The sequence below is a fragment of the Colobus angolensis genome, unplaced genomic scaffold (genome assembly GCF_000951035.1).
Source record: "Colobus angolensis palliatus isolate OR3802 unplaced genomic scaffold, Cang.pa_1.0 Scaffold205, whole genome shotgun sequence".
Classification (NCBI taxonomy): domain Eukaryota; kingdom Metazoa; phylum Chordata; class Mammalia; order Primates; family Cercopithecidae; genus Colobus; species Colobus angolensis.
This window is the reverse complement of record NW_012115211.1, coordinates 2,184,067-2,199,161: the sequence shown is the minus strand read 5'-3', so window position 1 is coordinate 2,199,161 and position 15,095 is coordinate 2,184,067. Positions and strand designations below refer to the sequence as shown.

Below are 15,095 nucleotides of genomic sequence, written 5' to 3'. Positions count from 1 at the left end.
TGAGGCCCAGGGAAGCTAACTAAGTTGCCCATGTTTTCATAGTATTTGAACCCAGGTCTGTCTGATTGCAGAGCCCAGGGCTTAACCACCGTACTCTACCGTCTCTCATTATTAGCAGTTACTAAAATTTTTTTTACTAAAATATATGAAATAAAATACATTAAATTTTATATGATAATGAAAGGTCCATGGGGACATTTACTTCCAGTTTACTAGGGAGTGAGAAGGAACATAAACCATCTATAAGATAATGCCTTATGTGTTCTGTTATTGGGGAATAAAAACATGCTGTAAGAGCACCAAGGAGGAAAGCCTGGGGAGTGAGAACTCAGGAAGACTTCACAAAGTAGGTGACATTCGAACTGAGCCTTGTAAGATAAACAGAATTTCACCAGACAAAGGAGGATGTAGAAAGAGAGTAGAAGAGAAATCCAAGCCATCAGAGTTAGAGGGAAACAAAACAAAACTAATCAGTAATTGGGTACAGCACTTGAAACCCTGTCTTTCAGGGTAAGTTGCTTTAGTTTCTCTTCTCTGAGTCTTTCCACGTTGATTCTCCATTTCCTTCCTCTAGGAAAACTCAATTACTTCTCACCCTTTGTTACATCACAGTTATTCTATTTGGCTTTAACACACAGCAATTTAGCAGGAGAGTTACGAAGAGAACATACACAGTTTTTTTTTCTTTTCTTTGTTTCTTTCTGTCTTTCTTTTTTTTTTTTTTTTTTTTGAGAAGCAGTTTCGCTTGCTTCCCAGGCTGGAGTGCAATAGCACAATCTCGGCTCACCACAACCTCCGCCTCTCGAGCTCAAGCGATTCTCCTGCCTCAGTCTCCTGAGTAGCTGGGATTACAGGCATGTGCCACCACACCCAGCTAATTTTTTTTTTTTTTCTTTTTTCATAGAGACGGGGTTTCTCCATGTTGGTCAGGCTGGTCTCGAACTCCTGACCTCAGGTGATCCGCCTGCCTCAACCTCCCAAAGTGGTGGGATTACAGGCGTGAGCCACCGCACCCAGCCAACACAGACACAGTTTTACAACAAAGATCCATTCACCAGGAACTTCCATGAAAGGAACAGGACTGTTTGCTGCACTGAAAGTAAATCTGTTTGGGCAGCAACACATGGGTTTGGACCACCCGCATCCTTCTCCCTTTTCTCAAGAAAAGGGGGAAAGAAATAAAAAGGTAGGGAGCAGAAATGGTTTACTAGTTTTGGAAACTCTAGGGAACTGGTTCCATGGAGATTTTTGCAGCCTACCCTTGAAGACTGTACAACTCAGGTGGGAAATGGGGTTAGCTATACAAAAGCTATACCTTGCCCAGTTATTGGTTAGTTTTGTTTATTGGCAGCTGCTTTATTTAGGGAAATGAACTTCTACATAAGGCACACCAGGGAGTAAGTAGATCAACAGTGCCATGGAAAAACAACACCTGGAGGAGGCACTGTGGCTGGTACTACAGAACAGTGATTCCAGCTCTGTAACTAGACACGAGTCACATTACAGCTGGACTCAACTGCAGATGGGAAAAGCTCATAATCAAACTTCTTTGTCCATGGCAATATCATGGGTAATATCTGTGATGAATTATGAGTTGCTGAGAGCACAAAAGAGTGATCTACATTTACTGTGAACCCACCAACCATTTGGGAATAAAGCAGCTGCTGCTACAGGTGCCAAACTGCCTCCTACATGGGAAATAATGATTGTAAAGTAGTCAATGCATTGGAAAGAGCACTGGACTAACAGTTTAATCCTAGGTCTATAAGCTTTGTGACAAGTTAAGAGTCTTTTGGAGACTCAGTTTCCTCACATGTGATATATGGAAATGATAAAATAACTTCCTTGCTTGACTCACATTTGGTCCTATTGGGAAGATGAAACAGATGAAGATGTGAAAATGCTTAGAAATTGTAAAGCAGCTATAAAGGATTTCACGTAGTAAAATAAAAGCAAGTGAGCTTCACTTATTCCCTTACCCGGAAATAGGCAAAGGCCAAGTGATCCAAGGCATCTTCTAGACTTGCCTCATCCTCTGTCTTCCACTCTCCATAAGATCCTCGGAAGAGACTGACAGCCTCCTCCAGCCATGGAATGGCATGGTAATAATCCCCCATGTCATAGGCCACCTACACAGAACACAAGTACCATCGCTAAAGCCTTATTCCACAGGTAGAAAAAGAAAATGACAATTCAAAGAATAAGAGGACCTTTGGAATCCAAGAAGGCAGGTTTTAATTTCAAACTCATTTTAATTCAATTTATTAAGCATCTACTATATACAATGCATTGTATTAGGTGGAGAGGAGACATAACGGTTCTTATGCTTGAGGAATTTGTAATCTGAAGGAGAAGAGAACATGACCTCAACTAACTTTAATTTGGGACAGAATGTCATGAGTGCTCCAAGGAAAATGCATACTATCTTGTGGTGGCACAGAGAAGGAAGGAGACTTGGGAATCTCAGAAAGCTTCATGCAGGAGGTAGCATCTGAGACAGGCCTTCCTTGAAGAAGGAAAAGGATTTCAGTGAGCAGAGACTGGGAAGAAAAGCATTTTAAGATGAGGGAATGGCAGAAACAGAAATCTAAAGCAAGAATGTGTTCAAGTAGTCCATCGTGGCTGTAGCTAGGGTGAAGAGAAACAAAAAGTAAACTTGAAACAGCAGCATGGGCTAAGCAAATTACAGTCTTGAATATCATATTTTTAGGAAGATATTGCTGGTAGCAATGTGAAGAATGGATTACATTCATTCATTCATTCATTCATTTATTCAATATTTACTAAGTATTATCTATGTGCCTAGTGGCCCTGTCCTGTAAGAGCTTAAATCAAGAGGGGGCCCGTGAGTAAGCCAATAATTGTAACACAATGCATTAGACACCATAATGAAGGCAGACATGGAATACTATGGAAGCTCAATGGATCTGTTCTGTATTAAATGCTGGAATGCCAGCAACATGGCAACATGTACCAGACATAGTTCCTGTCTCCTCATAGTTTACAGTTAACTAGAATACCAGAGCTGCAAGTGGAATTTCCTGGAAGTTGATACTGGAGACAACATGGAATTGTAAAGTTACAGACTAGGAAGAACTCTTACAAAATGATCTAATTAGGGTGTAACTTCCTGACAGAGAAAAATTCTAGAGATATTGCAGTTCTGCAGCCTAAATAATAAATCATTTTTCCTTCAAGTCTGCCATTAACCTGTTGTTTCATTTTTCTGCACCTCAAGTCCTATTTGTAAAAAGATTGAGCTAAAAAATGCTAAAAATGACTGAGCTTTTCACAACAAGTTAACTTGTTTACTTAAGATTTCCATGAATAACTTCAAGTCCCAGCAATATGGTAGACTGAAATAACTGGAATCCTTCCAAACACAAATTCAGACACTTTGAATAAACTATAAAAAGTGTTGTATTATATATTTTCAAGAAATAAAAAAACAGAAAATATCAGGTACCAGAAACAAAAAAGGACTAAAAGCCCAAACCATAAGCTTATGAGCAGATGCTGACGTTCCTTAGGATGGGGGTGGGTGTTAATCATAGTAACCTTGGTGTTCAGTAACGTTGGGTTATAATCCCCATATGAGGATAGATGATGAGCTGTTCTTAGACCTGCCCCAAGCCCAGGAACTGGAACTAAGACACCCGCATGAAATTGGATTCTATAAAAAACTACACCTTAGGAGAAAGGTAGACCAGAAAAAATTTGCCTGCTGCCTTAATGAGACAAGGTTTGTTTGTTTCTGTCTAGCTCTGTGTAAGAATATTCTCAATTTTGAGCCTCTACTTCTTGTGAGTATAGGGTTTGAATCTGCAATATTCATATGGTTAAGGAACTCCTATGTCAATAAATGAATATAAAAATGGATCTAAGGCCAGTGAGAGCACCAGAGTTTCTGGAAGAAGAACACCCAAAACTCTCTGGAGGGATATTCCCACAACTCTAGGCACATGGATTCTCTTAGGGGGAAAATGTCCTGCTGAAAATAAGCTCCCAAACATGACAAACTATATCAGGAAATAATCCATCATGAGCAAGAGTCAACAGACACAATAGCATGATGATGGAATTAGACAATTAAGAATTTCAGAAGATAGGCTGGGTACAGTGATTTATGCCTGTAATCCCAGCACTTTGAGAGGCTGAGGCAGGAGGATCACTTGAGGTCAGGAGTTCCAGACCAACCTGGGCAACACAGTGAGACTCTTATTTAAAAAGTAGCTGGATATGGTTGGGCACACCTGCAGTCCTAGCTACTTGGGAGGCTGAGGTGGGAGGATCACTTGAGCCCCCCTAAGTGGGAGGATCACTTGATCAAGGCTGCAGCGAGCCATGATTGTGTCACTGTACTTACTTGGATGGCAGAGCGAAACCCTAAGAAAAAAAAAGAATTTCATAAACTAGAAACTTCATAATCCATAGAGGAAGGGATTGGGGAAGTATAGATGAAACAAATTTGGCCACATGTTGATAATTATTGAAGCTTATTCAAGAGAAATGAGAATAAATGTCCATAGAAGGACATAAAAGGAGGTTAACAGTAGCTTTATTCACAGTAGCCCAAACTGGAAGCAATCCAAGAATCTGTCAACAGGAGACTGGATCAACAATTTGTGGCATATTCATAGAATGGAATACTACCCAGCAATAAAAAGAAATCAACTACTAACAAATGATACAATATGGATGAATTCCACAGATACAATGTGCTGAGTGAAAGAAGCTGGCCTCAGAAGGGCATATACTATATAGTTCAGGATCGCGGCTACCTGGGCAAGGGTGGAGCAGAAGGGGTGGGGTGAGTGATAAGGAGGATGAGTGGGGTTTTAGCTGTATGTAACATGTTTTTTTTTTAAATATATATTTTAAAAAATGAAACAAATAGAGCAAAATTTGAACATATATTCATTACAATAATAGATATAATTGCTTGCTATATTATTTTATGTCCTTTTCTTATATTTGAAAAGTTTTCTCTCTCAAAATAAGTAAATAAATATAGAAAGAAAGATTGCCAGTAAGACTTGCAGGAAGTGACTTACTAAATTTTCAACATACAGCTTTACTTTCAGAAAGGCCTCACTAATGAAGCATATGTTAGTACCATACATCAAACTATTTACCTGGCTTAAATTTAAATCAGCCATGAACATGATGATTGAGCTCTGATTCCGCTCAGGATCCCAGAAAAGAGAAAACGGTAAGTAGAGAGACTCAAGCAGCCCACTCTGCCTTAATTTGGAAGACTGACTCCCAAAATTTGGAATCAGGACACATGAGACCCACTCCCAGATCTGTTGACAAATACTGTAGGTGTCAGGAAAAATACACCTTATTGCAATAAACACTTTCAAAGTTAAAATGGATTTGCTCCATTGCTTTTTATGGCAAAGGCTGGCAAAGAGTATATTACAAAATGATCTCAAGTGTGATTACAACTTATAATCAAAGATCGGTTAAAGACCTCAGATGGGGGGTGGTGTTTCTGAAGTCTATTTCCTTAAGTAATGTTAAAGCGAATGGCTTTAGATTTTGGACACTAATTTAATTTTGTATTTCTAAATGCTTAGGAAATATTGCATTGGATTCCAGAAAGTCTCAGAAGGCTGTTTCCATGATCCTACCTTTCTATCACCATCTCTTATCCTTTTCCCCAGCCTTGTGTCCCTGACCCTCTGATTTCCCTTTCTACCCAAGGGTTCATGCACTGGCCGGGTGCTATAGTTAGGGTGACCAAAGGACCATTTTTCCCAGTTCATGTCTGTTGTTCTAGCATAATTAATAACACCCCTTTCAATCTCAAGAGTGTCCTAAGCATATAAACACCTTTATTACTATGGAAAGGGCCTGAGATTTGGAGTCAAGACTGGGTTCAAGCTTTAGTTCTGCACTTAAAATTGCATAATCTTAGGGCAAGTTATTTACCCTCTCTGAATCTTGTTTTCTTTCTCTGAAAATGGAAATATCAAATTTCCAAGTTTACTGTAAATATTAAAAAGAAGTAAAAGCAATCAGGACACAGTTATTTCATCCATAAGAAACCAGAGCCAAGCAACTGGCCCTCTCTCGAACATTGTTACCTTGCCGACTTGGAAGCAGTCATCCCCTGTGAGAGAAAAGAGCCGTTTGGGGCTGTACAGGTCAGTGATGGCAGAGCCAGTGACTCTCTGAAAGACACCTCGGGCCAGGCCTTTCACATTGAGCATGTACACATCCTGCAGCCGCATCAGAGCCCTTGCTGCTCCCTCAAGGTCCTCAAAGGCTGGAAGGTCTTGCTCCACCTTCTCATAGCCATCCTTCAGAGCTGTAAAAGTAGTAAAAACATCAACCTGCCATTCAAGAAACAGGAGTTGGGCATTTAACACACGCAAGGCGTGACCACCTGTTCAAATATTTAACGAGATCAAGTTGGATTTGTCTTTGTGTGTCTTTGTGTTCCCAGAGGCAAGCACAGTTCCTGGCACAGGGTGGATGCTTAATGCAATTCTGAATGAGGAACATTCAGAATGAGTGAATGAGGAATAAAAACGAAGGCACATGGCTTCATTATATTGTCCTATCCTGTATGTTTCCAGAAGTCTTGCTCTTTAGGGAAACAACTCTTCTTTTTCTTTTTCTTTCCTTTTCTTTTTTTTCTCTTCTCTTCTCTTTTCTTTCTTTCTTTTAATAGAAATAGGATCTTGTTCTGCTGCCTAGGCTGGAGCACAGTGGCATGATCATAGCTCATGCTTGAATTCCTGGGTTCAAGTGAGCCTCTCACCTCAGCCTTCTGAGTAGGCAGGACTTCAGGCACACGCCATCACATCCATCTAATTTAAATACATTTTTTTGTAGAGACAGGGTCTTGCTATGTTGCCCAAGCTGGTCTCAAACTCCTGGCCTCAAGTGATCTTTCCAACTTAGGCTCCTAAAGTGTTGAGATTATTGGCACGAGCAACTGCACCCAGCCTCTTCTCACTGTTAGCATTCCCAAAATCAACAGACTTCTTCTTTTTTTTTTTTTTTGTTTTGTTTTGAGACAGGGTCTTGCTCAGTCACCCAGGCTAGAGTGCAGTGGTATAATCTCAATCTCAGCTCACTGCAACCTCCACCTTCTGGGTTCAAGCGATTCTTGTGCCTCAGCTTCCCAAGTCTACAGGCATGTGCCACCATGCCTGGCTAATTTTTGCATTTTTAATAGGTTTCGCTATATTGCCCAGACTAGTCTCGAACTCATGAGCTCAAGCAATCTTAGCCTCCCAAAGTGCTGGGATTACAGGCATGAGCCACTGCGCCCAGCCCAAAAGTCAACACTTTTTTTTCTTTTTTTGAGACAAAGTCTCACTCTGTCGCCCCAGGCTGGAGTGCAGTGGTGCGATCTTGGCTCACTGCAACCTCTGCCTCCCGGGTTCAAGCAATTCTCCTGCCTCAGCTCCTGAGTAGCTGGGATTACAGGCATGTAATCCCACCACATCCTGGTAATTTTTGTATTTTTAATAGAGACGGGGTTTCACCATGTTGGTTAGGCCGGTCTGGAACTCCTGACCCCCAAGTGATCAGCCCACCTCAGCCTCCCAAAGTGCTGGATTACAGGTGTGAGCTACCGTGCCTGGCCGTCAACAAACTTCTTAAAGCACAAAGCAGAATAAATTGGGAAAGTGATCTTGCTATAGATGACACTGTAGTGACAATTTAATGAAACAGAAACTACTAGAAGACGGTTATTTTCTATACATATATAAATGGAAGGATTTATCTTGTACTTCGTCACAGGATTGTATAATGTATAATCATATAAACCAATTAGCAAGGGGGGCTAATTCTTTGTGCTAGCTAGAGCTAAGGATATTAAGTAATACCCACCTACTCCATTACCCTTTGAAATCACATCCCAACAGAATCTCTCTCCTTACCACCCAGTCAGGAGATAGAATCTTCTCTCTTACCCTCCAGCCCTCCTCCTCATTACCTCGGATGTTCTCACTGGCCTCCAGACTATGTACCACATTCCTCCAGTCAGACTGTAGGCGTTTGATGAGAGTAAATGCAAGCAGAGGGTTAGCCACAGGGGTTGTTGAATCCTCATGCAAAGAAAGTACCTTGTCATAGAATCTGAAAGAAAGGAGTAAAATGATCTCACCTCCTGATATGACCACTACACCTGGGGAAGGCTGGCATGGTGTGTGTACATTAAGAGTAGCTAACATTGACATGCTGAACCTCTTGAGATTCACATAATATTCCAACCAAAAAGCCATGCAAGCACAAAGAATAGGAAAACTATAGATACAACAAAAGTAGGTCTGCTCTTTTGTTCATTGAATGAGTCAGCCTATATTAATCAATTACTGTATATCAGGCACCATGCTAGAGATATAAAGGCAAGACAGGGTCCAGCTCTCAAAGGGATCACAAAGTCTTTTGCTCCTGTCATCACTGTATATGCAATACTTAGTATCTGGTAGAAACTCAAAAACACTATTGAATTAATTATAACCACTGTGATGTGTGCTATATAGTGGTCCCCAACCTTTTTGGCACCAGGGATGAGTTTCATGGAAAACAATTTTTTCCACACACCAGGGGCATTGGGGGATGGTTTTGGGATGAAACTGTTCCACCTCAGATCATCAGGTATCAGTTAGATTCTTATAAGGAGCACGCAACCTAGATCCCTTGCATGTGCAGTTCACAATAAGGTTCACGCTCCTATCAGAATCTAATGCCGCCGCTGATCTGACAGGAGGCGGAGCTCAAGCAGTAATGCTCCCTTGCCCACCACTCACCTCCTGCTGGGGGTCTGCCTCCTAACAGGCCATGGACTGGTACCGGTCCCTGGCCCAGGGGTTGGGGACATCTCTGCTATGAGAGAAGTGAGCATATAATGCTGCAGCTGTGCAGGCAGGGCAGCTCACCCAGGTGGGAGTTAGAAGGGGGAAGGAAAGGCTTCCAAGAAGAGATGGCATTTGATCTGAATCTGAAAGGATTTGTTAAAATACTGAAAGCTATGACTTACTGAGCTCCTACCATGTATTGGCCTGTTGAACGCTGTAAATAGGTTGTCTCATTTAATCGCCCCCCACCTTCGGACCTACCCTTAGTGTAGATTTAATTTTACCCATTCCACGGAGAGGAAACTGAAACAAAGCCACACTGTCAGTAAAGGGCAAAGCCAGAATGGAACCTAAGTCTGACTAACTCCGAAACCTGAGTTCTCAGCTGATTATGCTATATGGTTTCTTAAGGAGCTAGAACAAAGAAGAGAAGAAGAGTATTTTTCAAGCCAACAGGAACCATTAGTGTACAAAGCCACAGAGGCTTGAGATATATTTGTAGTAAGTCAATCTACACTAGTTATTTGCTAGATGTCAGACTCCATGCTAGATTCTAAGGATACAAAGGCAAGATGGGGTCCAATACTCAAGGATTTCATGGATAAGAAAATAACTTTTTTTCTCATCACTCTATACCTAAATTCAATACATATTTCTATAAAAGAATGAATGAAGAATACTCTCCTAGGAGCTAAGGACAAAATTCTGAATAAGGAAATAATCTTGGTCTCAAGGATCCACAGTTTAGTGAGTAAGGAATACACAAATAATTACATTACAGATGGAATACCAGATTTAAGAACAAGGCTTGGTGGGGAAGACAGAGAGGGGATGATTAATTCGGCCAGAGCAGGTTAGAGAAGGCTTTAAGTGAGAGTGGTACTGTTAAAACTATGACTTGTTCACATATATAAATGCGAGAGAGGGTGGGGAGGAGGCCACTTCAAAACTGCAAGCACAAGACAAGGAGAGTCTGAACCACGACAGCGACGGAGAATAGACTGGGTTCAAGGAAGGAGTTTAGGAAGTGGTGATGACTGTAAAGCGGAATAAGAGGTGGGATTGTCCAGCACACTTTCAACCTTTCTAGCTTGGCAACAATTGCAGAAAAGGGCAGAAATGATAGGGCCTGAAGTGATCATCTTTCTAGTTAATTTCCCTTCTCCAGTGTCCTTCAACAGTGTTCACATAGGCAAAAGATGCTGGTATACTATGGTTAATTCCATTTCTAAAACACCAATGGAATTCATATTACTGAAATTTATTATCTATAACAGGACACATTAAGGGTACTATTCCTGCTCTCCAAGAGTTTTCCCCCTCATTTTAAAATTATTAACTTCAAAAACAGTATAACAAGAATGGAAGTAGAAGAAAAAAGAGTTTGTGCAAAGTGAAAAAAAAATGAACGTGTGCAAGCGCACAGGAGACTATGAGTCCTTTGGCAAGAGTGGGGAACTTCTGCGAGGAGACAGAGATGAAAGTGAAAAATAGAGGAGGTGGCAGGGTGGTAGGATTTCAACCCCTTGCAGCAGAGTCCGATCTGAGGATTTCTAAAGAGTGAGGTCCTTAACTATGAAATGAAGCCTGAAATAGAAGACGACAGTCTTGAGGCTTCCAAGGAGCCGAATGTTCAATTCAACATAAACTAAGGAACAAGAACCTGGACCTGGGTCTCCAGTGGGAAATGGGAAGCCTGTCAAGTCCCAGGGTGTCTCTGATCCCAAAGACAAGGCAGTCTTTGAGCTGAAGCTCTAGGGTTTTGAAATGAAACCAGCCTCCAGGGTGTGGGATCTTTACTACCCATTGTTTCCTGCTTTGGCTCCACATGGAACTACTTAGGGAAAGATATTCCACTGCTAGATGAAAAAACTTAACAAGCGGAGACTTGGGCTTGAGTCCAGCTTAAAGAGTAGGTGTCCAGGAACAACTGAGGCTGAGAGGGCAGTGATTTTATAAGACAGCTGGATAGGAAGGAGCTGGGGGAAGACCCGAGACTTATTCTGACCCAGCCTCCAACTATCACTCAGTTTCCTCATCCATAAAATGAAAGAACTGGTCTAGTCTAGAAGATTTCTATGGATCTTTTCAGCATGCACATTCTGTTATTTCTTCTGATCACCCCTTCCACAACTGAATAAACAGATTCCTCATTAGCTTGAGGACTAATGTTTAACAGGAATCAGAGGAAACTGAGGCACAAAGGTAAAATGGTAAAGCAGAGAGGCGAATATTTGCCCCAAGTCATGCATCAAATCAAATGTGCTATCTACTTCCTTGTTTTCTTAGCACCCCTCCTTGCATTTTGGGGTTGATTTGTTTAGGTCAGGGTTTGATCTCTATTGCAGCACATCAATTCAGTCCAGTGTTGAGATATGCCACTTTTCTGTCACACAAAGAAAAAAATCTCTCAACTGATAACTGGGGTTGGCTTAGAATCCAAAAGTTGGCCCTAGCCCAGCCTCTGAGCACACAGCGGTTTCCAGAGTCTGGAAACTGAGTTACTGGATGCTGAATTCAAACCTCAGGGTTTCCCAAATGTCTTTTTGCTTTGACAAATACTGCTGAGAATGGAAAATCAGATCCTTTCCTTCAAGAATCTGCACATAAAATTTGCAACCCAATCCCTGCATTAAATATAGCCTGGGCAGGTTATCCAACCACAATACATGGGCTATTTCACTTCAACATGTTTTGCCTTTGGAATTCAGAAATGGTTTTGCCTCAGTTCTTCTGGGACATTCTTAATGCTTAATCCTTAGCACAGAAAAAAATTGCTGCTGACACTTCTCTTTCACTCTTGGTGGTGTTTTAAATTACAAAAACAGCAACAACAAAAGCTAGCGTAAACTCTCTTTATATACATAACTAGTATATGTACCATACTGGCATATAACTGTATATACTATAACAAGTATAATTTTTATTCATTAACTTGGAGTAGGGAGTAATTCCAACCTCAAGAATATTGCATTTTTCTATCTCAACCGAGCCTTGGAAACAGCCTCTCAAGTTACATAAAATCACCAGATTGGGAGTATAGAAAAATTAGCAAGAACTGCCAAAATCCTTGTTTTAAAAAGCAAACATAAAGGCTGGGCGCGGTAGCTCATGCTTGCAATCCCAACACTTTGGGAGTACGAGGAGGGAGGATCAATCACTTCAGGCCAGGAATTCAAGACCAGTCTGGGCAAGAAAGTAAGACCCCGTCTCTACCAAACCAAACCAAACCAAACAAAAACAAAAACAAAAAAACCCTAGCCAGGCATGGTGCACATGGTGGTGCGCACCCATAGTCCTGGTTACTGGGTAGGCTCAGGCAGGAGGATCACTTGAGCCACAGGTTTGAGGCTACAGCAAGCTATGATAGAGCTGCTGCACTCTAGCCTGGGTGACAGAGCAAGACCCTGTCTCTTAAAAAGCAAACATTTCAGTGGGTTTTAGAGCAGTCACTAGAGAAGAGAATGATAGAATGCCAGTCTTCAAAATATCAAACTAAACTACAAAATTAAATGTTCATAAGTCACCTGAGAAAATAATCAGGAACTTTTCTGATTTGTTTTTTATCTAGGCTGTCACAATCCTAGTTAATCCTTAGAGCCCAAAGTGGGGCCTAGTTTCACTAGTTGGTCTTAAAATAAAATAAAATAATAAGCATAAAGGCTTAGCATTTGTCCAGCAATTGTTACATGCCAGGCACAATGATAAATACTTTTACATGGTACTCTTAATCCTTCAACAACCCTATGGTGATAGGTACTATTTTTATCATCATTTTAAAGATTAGGAAACTAAAGCTCAAAGAGGTGAAGTAACTTGTCCCCAGATCAGAGCCAACGATTCAAATAGAGGTCTGTTAAACTCCTGAATTTACCATTAACCACCATGTACTGTGGCCACTAGCAAAACCTCAGTTAGTTAGGGGCTTGGTCTATGTCTTGGTATAACAGATAAAAGAAGTGGTAGGGATAACATAGCATAATAGGAAAAAAGTTGGATAAACAGTCAAAACAACTGTGTCCTAGTCCTGGATTTGCTACCTGTTAGATTTATTAATACAATCTTGAATAAGCAATTAGACTTTAGTTTTCCTGGGTTTTAACTGATTTCTCAACAGTTAACAGTGTAATACAAATCTATTTCAAAGCACTGTGTGTGAGAGAGAATCAAATGAAATACGGTTTGTATGAGACCTCCTGCTGCGACAAAGCTGTGGCAATGATAACGGTGGAAAGACAGTGAAAGAGACCAGCATGGCGGAGTAGGGTTGGCCAGCTGCTTTGGCCAAAATGCTTTGAGTGCTCTCTTCTGAGAATGTAACCTGAAAGACCAGCACAGGGATTCTGACCCCCCATTCCCGTCTCCATCTGAGCTACCCAAAGAAAGAGATTACTGGTATGAAAACAAGCATGGGTAGCAGGGAGCATGCTGGGCTCTGAAATCAAGCAGAAAAAAGTCTTTCCTATTTCCACCAATAAGCTTGGACTCCAATGACTCTGGGCTATGAGCAAAAAGAAAACATTTGGCTCAGTCAGCATGGACCCATAGAATACTAGACAACTATGCTATACCAAAAAGTGACAATAATTATTGAAATGATCTTCATTTATTGTTAAAATTAATACATACTTATATTGTACATTGTCACACTATTTCAAGCTGTTTATATGCAAGCCACATACTTAAGGACAAGCACCAAATTAGCTCATTCAGTCACTATTAACCAGATCTCTCACAAATACTTTCCACCCACAAAATGCTTTTCTTCTACATAGCTCTCTCTCACAGTCATGGGGTCTCAAAGTTTTGCACAGGGTGACAATGGGTTTGGGGGTCACACTGGACCTCAGAGTCACTCCCCATTCCATATACCTTCTTCCCCATGTCTCCCCAGAATCAGTATTACTCTCATGTCACCCCAGAATCAGTATTACTATCACATACACTCACGCAGTTTTAAAAGCAGTGCATTGTGCCGTCTTAGCTCAATGAGAAGGTCGTCACGTGATATAAGTACAATATTAATATATCCAAATAGTGACGTGGTCAAAACCACTCTGTCAGTGTTGTAGGCTTCTTGATGTCCCAAGCAGAGAAGGCGCAGCACATATTCATACAGATGGTATCATATACAATCATTTATCTTTCATTTTTCTCAGTTGGACACTGCCAAAGTCCCGTGACTATGGTGCCTCAGCATCCCAAGTCTAACAATCTTTTATGCCACAGTGTGTAGCACTAGAGTTTGTTGATTGTATATCAAAATAATATCAGCTGAGCATCCGCTGCTGTGTGCTATACTTAGTATCTTCTGCATCAAGTATGTTTTTTCACGGTGCTTTTTTGATATCAAATATGTTGACACACATATAACATCTCAGTTATCATTTATTTAGTATTTAGAGAGCTTCTACATGTGTAAGGAGAAGGAAGAACTGAAGACATAGAGGGCAGTGGACACCTCTCATTCACAGTCATGGTGCTACAGACCCGAACTCCTTGAGGGCAGAGTTGGCTCTTGTTCACCATTTTATCCCCACTACCTGGAACACTGCCTGGTTCTTAGTAGGCACTCAAAAATATGTGTTCTATGAATTAATGAACTGAAGCATTATTCATATAGCGGCCTGTACAGTTACTCAGCATCACTCACATGCAGAGTATGATATCCACAGCGTCGTGCCCATCCAGTGCCAATGACATGTAAATCTCACATATGGTGAAAGACTGTCATCTGACTCCTAACACTAAACATCAGCTCACTAGGTCATGCGGTGTTTCACGATCGCCCCTTGAAAGGTCAATACTTGCATAGCTAAAGCGTCACCATATTCTCTCCATCTCACTCTCTCAGTGTCTCTGTCACAGCACCGTCCACTGAGTCTGTGTCAGTGTGACACAGGGCCTGGGGATCACACAGCTTCGCACAGTACATTGTGAGGTCCTAGAGTCACCCCACCCCGCTCTTCCACAGTGTCTCAACTTCACTGTGTGACGCTGGATATGGGGGGGTGCCACCGTGTGTGTTATGGAGTCTGCAGTCCCACACAGTGTGACCCAACCCTCGCCAACACCTCATGTCACGGAGTGTCGGGGTCCCACACAGTGTGACAATGGGTCTGGGGGGTCACACTGGCCCTCAGAGCCACTCCCCACCCCACGCCACAATGTCTCAGTCGCACGGTGCAACAGTGGGTCTGGGGTCCCACGCAGCATGACAATGATCCTGGAGTCACACTCAACCTGAGTCACCCCACGCTGCTGCACAGT

The 15,095-nt window shown here is 41.6% G+C and overlaps 1 protein-coding gene across 1 annotated transcript in view; it reads right to left on the bottom strand.

Annotated features, from left to right (window-relative positions):
* P4HA3 (prolyl 4-hydroxylase, alpha polypeptide III) overlaps window positions 1-14,760 on the bottom strand; it is a 37,839-nt gene extending 23,079 nt beyond the window's left edge. The window contains exons 1-4 of the mRNA XM_011942077.1: window positions 14,672-14,760; window positions 7,961-8,103; window positions 6,093-6,316; window positions 1,980-2,129 (exon numbers count right to left, since the gene is read on the bottom strand). Coding sequence (XP_011797467.1) covers window positions 1,980-2,129; window positions 6,093-6,316; window positions 7,961-8,103; window positions 14,672-14,760 — 606 coding nt within the window. The remainder of the gene's footprint in view (window positions 1-1,979; window positions 2,130-6,092; window positions 6,317-7,960; window positions 8,104-14,671) is intronic.
* Between the last annotated feature and the right edge of the window lie 335 nt (window positions 14,761-15,095).